The sequence below is a fragment of the Pagrus pagrus genome (genome assembly GCF_965226575.1).
Source record: "Pagrus pagrus genome assembly, chromosome: 22".
NCBI lineage: Eukaryota > Metazoa > Chordata > Actinopteri > Spariformes > Sparidae > Pagrus > Pagrus pagrus.
Genome location: NC_140204.1, coordinates 803,237 through 810,172, shown reverse-complemented (window position 1 = coordinate 810,172; position 6,936 = coordinate 803,237). Strand labels below are relative to the sequence as shown.

At 49.7% G+C, this 6,936-nt stretch overlaps 1 protein-coding gene across 1 annotated transcript in view; it reads left to right on the top strand.

The window, feature by feature from the left end:
* plod3 (procollagen-lysine, 2-oxoglutarate 5-dioxygenase 3) overlaps positions 1-6,936 on the top strand; it is a gene marked incomplete at its 5' end in the record, with an annotated part of 18,492 nt that overhangs the window by 7,768 nt on the left and 3,788 nt on the right. The window contains 10 exons of the mRNA XM_084344431.1: positions 464-555; positions 677-813; positions 1,461-1,624; positions 1,782-1,894; positions 2,610-2,673; positions 2,791-2,888; positions 5,616-5,717; positions 5,804-5,935; positions 6,018-6,139; positions 6,749-6,853. Of these exons, the coding sequence (XP_084200557.1) occupies positions 464-555; positions 677-813; positions 1,461-1,624; positions 1,782-1,894; positions 2,610-2,673; positions 2,791-2,888; positions 5,616-5,717; positions 5,804-5,935; positions 6,018-6,139; positions 6,749-6,853 (1,129 nt within the window). The remainder of the gene's footprint in view (positions 1-463; positions 556-676; positions 814-1,460; positions 1,625-1,781; positions 1,895-2,609; positions 2,674-2,790; positions 2,889-5,615; positions 5,718-5,803; positions 5,936-6,017; positions 6,140-6,748; positions 6,854-6,936) is intronic.

The following is a 6,936-nucleotide window of genomic DNA, read 5'->3' as shown; positions in this document are numbered from 1 at the left end:
GAGGGAGGGAGGAGGGGAGAGGGAGGGAGGGGGGGAGGGAGGAGGAGGGGGGAGAGAGGAGGGGGAGGAGAGAGAGGAGGAGGGGGAGGGAGGGAGGAGGTTTCCTGTCACGTCCTGCAGGATGTACCCAGAGGTGGAATGTAACTAAGTCCATGAGTACATTTTGGAGCTCTTGTACTCGAGTACTTCCATTTTCTGTCCCTTAATTCTTCCACTACACCTCAGAGGGGTGCTTTTATTTTGAAAGCTGTAGTTTCAGGTTAATCTCTGGTCAGCTGTTACTTCAGGATCAGAGTAATCCAGTAATATTACTTATTGTTACACGAGTAGAACAACACAACCTGAAGTTGTTTTTGTGACGAGCAGCTGATGAAAGCTACACATTGATCTCCATCAGTCAGTTGATTGACTTATTGATTACTGATCACCTGCTGTGTGTGTGTGTGTGTGTGTGTGTGTGTAGAAAATCTGCTGGTGATCACCGCGGCAACAGAGGAAACAGACGGCTTCAAACGCTTCACGAGGACAGCCCGAGAGTTCAACTACACTGTGAAGGTAACACACACACACACACGCACACACATCTTCATCCGTGGAGATAAGTTCAAGGCCCTTAATTGAGAGAAGAACATGATGATGATGGTGTGTGTGTGTGTGTGTGTGTGTGTGTGTGCAGGTCCTGGGTCTGGGCGAGGACTGGAAGGGTGGTGACGTGGCTCGGACGGTGGGTGGAGGTCAGAAGGTCCGATGGTTGAAGAAGGAGCTGCTCAAACACTCGGACAAGAAGGACATGGTCATCATGTTCGTCGACAGGTAACACCCACCTGTGTGTGTGTGTGTGTGTGTGTGTGTGTGTCTGTGTGTGTGTGTGTGTGTGTGTCTGTGTGTGTGTGTGTGTGTAATAAAACTCTTCCTGTCCTCATTTCTCTTTATATTCTCGCTGCTTCTCTTGAGTCTCATCTTCTCTCTGTTGTTTCTTTGTTCTTCTGCCTTCAATAAGAAATCTGACTCACCTGTCCTACTTACACACACACACACACACACACACACACACACACACACATCCTCCAGGTGTCTCTACAGCAGCCTGTGTTTCTGTTATATGTGAAACGTTTTGACTGGACTTTGGTTTGATGTGGGACTGAGCACAGCGTGCTGCAGCAGCTGTGAACAACATGGATTTGGGTGAACTGAGCCTTTATGTGTTTGTGGTTGAAGTTTCCTGTCTGAGGTTTGAGCTCAGCGTCCTGCTGCAGGACACACTCACACATTGTCCTCTGCAGACACTTTACTGTCTGTCACTGTCCTGTGTTCAGACAGATGATCCTGTGATCTGCTGTCACAGATGTGTTGTACACTGAGATTAAAAGGCAGACAAAGGGCCTGAGGTCATTTAAGATGAAGTCACAGTTTAGTTTTCTTTATTCAGTGAACTTGATTGTCTCCGTCTCCGCCTGCAGCTACGACGTGATCTTTGCGTCGGGGCCGGAGGAGGTGCTGTCCAAGTTCTCTCGTCTGGGCCACAGGGTGGTGTTCTCAGCCGAGGGCTTCTGCTGGCCCGACCAGAGGCTGGCCTCCAAATACCCAGAGGTGCATTCTGGGAAACGCTATCTAAACTCAGGAGGTGAGACGCCGTCTGCGAGTCCTGATCAAAAGTTCAGACGTCTCAGATTCAAGTTTCTCCTGTAAACAAACATGGATTATCAGATCAGCTGTAGTGAACCATAGTGTGTGTGTGTGTGTGTGTGTGTGTGTGTGTGTGTGTGTGTGTGTGTGTCCAGGCTTCATCGGCTTCGCGTCAGATCTCAGTACGATCGTCCAGCAGTGGAAGTACAAAGACAACGATGACGACCAGCTTTTCTACACCAAAATCTACCTGGACAAGACTCAGAGGGTAAAACTGGTTCATTCACAGAACTCAGCAGAACTTTCTTCCTGTGAACTCGACAGAAGTTTAAATCTACAAAGATGGACTCTGATGTTTTAGACTTCCAGATGAACTTTTGTCTCCGTCTGACCACAACTGTCTTCATCATCATTCACTGAGCATGTAGACTGATGGACAGAGGAGACAGGTCATTAATCAGAGGGACAGATGATGTATTGATCCTGTCTGAGTCTCACACGATGACGTCACAGCCGTGTCATCACTTAGCGACGTCGTCTCCTGACTGAGACACTGTAGAGCTGCTCCTGTACATGAGCTGCTCACAGAACTGAACCAGAACCAGAACTGCAGCTGTCACTATGAGCAGATTTATTGTGATGTTCTTCTTGTTTACGAGCTGTTCTGAGCCCAGTCGGCTCCATGTTGGTGCTGGTTCTGGTGCTGATGAGAGGGTGTAGTTCACTGAGCGCTTTAACACAACAAACAACAAACTGACAAACATCATGTGACTCATGACCCAGTTAAACTGGATCAGTACATCAGCCGTCACAAAAGGTTTGATCTGTAAGGTGCCATGAGGTTCACTGGAGTCAGAACCCAGTTTTGGACCTAATCCTCTTCTGTACCAATCAGTTCACTACGGAGGCCCTGAAGGCCCAAACAAGATGACTGTTAACGAACAACAGGAAACACTTTGATTTGATGTGATTCTTCTCTTCAGACCAAGTTCAACATGACTCTGGATCATCGCTCACGAATCTTCCAGAACCTGAACGGAGCTGTTGGTGAGCCACACACACACACACACACACACACACACACACACACACACACACACACAGTAGCATAAGTAAACAGTGTGTGTCCAACATGAATGAGCTGACTGTGTCTCTCTCTGTCAGAGGAAGTCGTCCTGAAGTTTGAGAAGGCAAAGGTCAGAGCGAGGAACGTCGCCTACGACACGCTCCCTGTCATTATCCATGGCAACGGACCCACCAAGGTAACGCACCAATCACAGCCCACCAGAGCGTCCTGAGTGAGATGTGTGGTTTGTGGGTTTTACACCTCAGTGACAGAGACGTGATGCTGTAGTTGAGGATGTAAGTGGAGAAAACAAGTGAAGGAAGGCTGTCGTTAGCTCACACACATCTCACCACTGTCCTCTGAACACAAAACACAAGCTCCAGTCAGTACCACAAACCTGATGGTTCTGCACCGTGGAGCTACAGGATCTGTAACTTCCTGATGACATCATTGTCTCTGATGTCCGTCCAGAATTCAGAGACAAAAGTCCATTCAGAACTCTCCTGAGAATCTTCATGTTTGTAGGTTACACTGCTAACAGGAGTTGCTAACAGCTAATTCTGCCAAAGGTGCGTTCACACCGGACCTTTTATTTTTGTCGCTGGCTGAGCGGTTAATCGCTCGGGCGAAATGTCGCTGGGGCTCTGAGCGACAGCGTCCGAGCGACGGAGCCAAAAAACGTTCAACCGCTCTGTCGCTCGAGATGAGAAACCCTCTCTGGCCGTCAGACGCTTGTCGCTCAGCGCTGATTGGCTGCCGTAATCTATGTGTAACTATGACAACTACTGAAACCATGGAAATGTAATACAACTCCACCGGTCCGGAAGAGCAAAGCTGGCTTTATGTACACACACACACACACACACACACACACACACGGAGACAAACAGCCAGGCGCTCCTCAGCTGGGATGGAGCGCCTGTAGTTGGTGTGCAACCGGGCAGTCCTGCCTCCGATTCTCGCCAACAGCTCGCCAAACTGGGCCGCTGTCAGCTGCGTATACCGTTGAAAACATCAGAGCGATCTGTTGAATTGTGCCGACGAGCGACTGCAGCTGAGCGACAGAGCGACAGCGACAAAAATAAAAGGTCCGGTGAGAACGCACCTGAATATGAATGGAGAATAATTGACTAGATGTGAACAAACACAGGTCAACAGAGCAGTCACTACCTGCTGTAGCTACCTGCTGTAGCTACCTGCAGTCACTACCTGCTGTAGCTACCTGCTGTAGCTACCTGCAGTCACTACCTGCTGTAGCTACCTGCTGTCACTACCTGCAGTCACTACCTGCTGTAGCTACCTGCTGTAGCTACCTGCAGTCACTACCTGCTGTAGCTACCTGCAGTCACTACCTGCTGTAGCTACCTGCTGTAGCTACCTGCAGTCACTACCTGCTGTAGCTACCTGCAGTCACTACCTGCTGTAGCTACCTGCTGTAGCTACCTGCCGTCACTACCTGCTGAAGCTACCTACAGTCACTACCTGCTGTAGCTACCTGCAGTCACTACCTGCTGTAGCTACCTGCTGTAGCTACCTGCAGTCACTACCTGCTGTAGCTACCTGCAGTCACTACCTGCTGTAGCTACCTACAGTCACTACCTGCTGTAGCTACCTGCAGTCACTACCTGCTGTAGCTACCTGCTGTAGCTACCTGCCGTCACTACCTGCTGTAGCTACCTACAGTCACTACCTGCTGTAGCTACCTGCAGTCACTACCTGCTGTAGCTACCTGCTGTAGCTACCTGCAGTCACTACCTGCTGTAGCTACCTGCAGTCACTACCTGCTGTAGCTACCTACAGTCACTACCTGCTGTAGCTACCTGCAGTCACTACCTGCTGTAGCTACCTGCTGTAGCTACCTGCAGTCACTACCTGCTGTAGCTACCTGCTGTAGCTACCTGCAGTCACTACCTGCAGCTGACTCCACAGAAGCACAGTGCTGAGCCCACAGGCTCTGGTTCTCCTGATGGATGACAGGATGATGAGTCGTATTGTGTATCTGCTCTCCGCAGTCACTACCTGCTGTAGCTACCTGCAGTCACTACCTGCTGTAGCTACCTGCTGTAGCTACCTGCAGTCACTACCTGCTGTAGCTACCTACAGTCACTACCTGCTGTAGCTACCTGCTGTAGCTACCTGCTGTAGCTACCTGCAGTCACTACCTGCAGCTGACTCCACAGCAGCACAGTGCTGAGCCCACAGGCTCTGGTTCTCCTGATGGATGACAGGATGATGAGTCGTATTGTGTATCTGCTCTCCGCAGTCACTACCTGCTGTAGCTACCTGCAGTCACTACCTGCTGTAGCTACCTGCTGTAGCTACCTGCAGTCACTACCTGCTGTAGCTACCTACAGTCACTACCTGCTGTAGCTACCTGCTGTAGCTACCTGCTGTAGCTACCTGCAGTCACTACCTGCAGCTGACTCCACAGCAGCACAGTGCTGAGCCCACAGGCTCTGGTTCTCCTGATGGATGACAGGATGATGAGTCGTATTGTGTATCTGCTCTCCGCAGTCACTACCTGCTGTAGCTACCTGCAGTCACTACCTGCTGTAGCTACCTGCTGTAGCTACCTGCAGTCACTACCTGCTGTAGCTACCTACAGTCACTACCTGCTGTAGCTACCTGCTGTAGCTACCTGCTGTAGCTACCTGCAGTCACTACCTGCAGCTGACTCCACAGCAGCACAGTGCTGAGCCCACAGGCTCTGGTTCTCCTGATGGATGACAGGATGATGAGTCGTATTGTGTATCTGCTCTTTATCAGTTCCAACCTGAACAGCACCAGTCGGATCACTGAGTGTTCTCCACTCATCGTCTGGTAACGGACCAGACACGTGCCAGTGTTAATGACTGACCACCTGTTGTGTTGAGTCACCTCTGATGATGTGTGTGTGTGTGTGTGTGTGTGTGTGTGTGTGCAGCTGCAGCTGAACTACCTGGGTAACTACGTGCCCACAGCCTGGACCTTCGAGAACGGCTGTGCCATCTGTGATGACGACCTGCTGTTCTTCAACGACGTACCTGTAGGTCCACTCAGCTGACAGCAGTGACGGTGCCGCCCCTGTTTCACTGTGGTGTCGTCAGTGTGTTGAAAGTGTGTGTGTTTCAGGACGAGGAGCTGCCGCTGGTGTACGTCGGGGTGTTTATCGAACATGCGACTCCCTTCATGGAGGAGTTCTTGGACCGACTGACGACACTCAACTACCCGACAACGAGGATCCGCCTCTTCATCCACAACAACGTAAGACCCTGAACAAACAGAAACCCTCAGTTCTGTTCTGTTCTGTTCTGTTCAGTTCTAATGAAATCCTCCTCTCGCCCAGGTTGTGTACCACGAGCGTCACATCCAGAAGTTCTGGGAGCGTCACAGAGCTCTGTTCCCTGACGCCCTGTTGGTCGGACCGGAGGAGAACCTGCAGGAGAACAAGGCCAGAAACATGGCTGTGTGAGTAGAACCTTCAGAACCGTATTCTTGCTGTGAGAACATCTGTGGATCACTGGTTGACTTTATCTTCTGATCCTCTCAGAACAGTTTCAGTCCAACAGGAAACTAATGAGCAACTTGGTCATTGATTCATTGTTTACGTCATTTTTAAGCAAAAACAAACATCAACTAACAAATGTTCTCATTTTGTTCATCAGTTATTCTCATCGTTGTTTCTGCAACTGGTTGTAAAACATTCTAAATAAGAAAATACAGTTTTTGTTTTGTCTGAAAAAACGTCCAGAACCAAAATATATTCAGTTTATGATGATAAAGCAGCTCAGCATCACTTTGGAGAAACACTGTTTGACTTCGACACTCACAGTTTTTCAGAACTATTATTAAAACTCCCGTAAACGACTAAACGGTCGTCTACGTATCCAGAACGTCTCACCATGAAATGAGGCGAGACCAAATACTTCAAGCTACTTCTGATTGTTGCCTGAGAGACGGAGAGCCGTTCCTCTCGAACACATGAATAATAAGATCCTACGTGGACAGAAGACACCACAGCTGTGTGACGGTGTGAGTCCTCCCTGACATGTCCTGTGTGTGTGTGTCTGTGTGCAGCGACGCCTGTAAGAAGGATCCAGAGTGTGATTACTACTTCAGCATCGACTCCGACGTGGCCTTGACGAACCCCGACACACTGAGGATACTGATCGAGGAAAACAAGTACGCACTCGACTACTCTACAATCTTCTGTTGCCCTGCACCCTCACGCTCACATACTAGCACCTTCTGTATGATCTACTCTC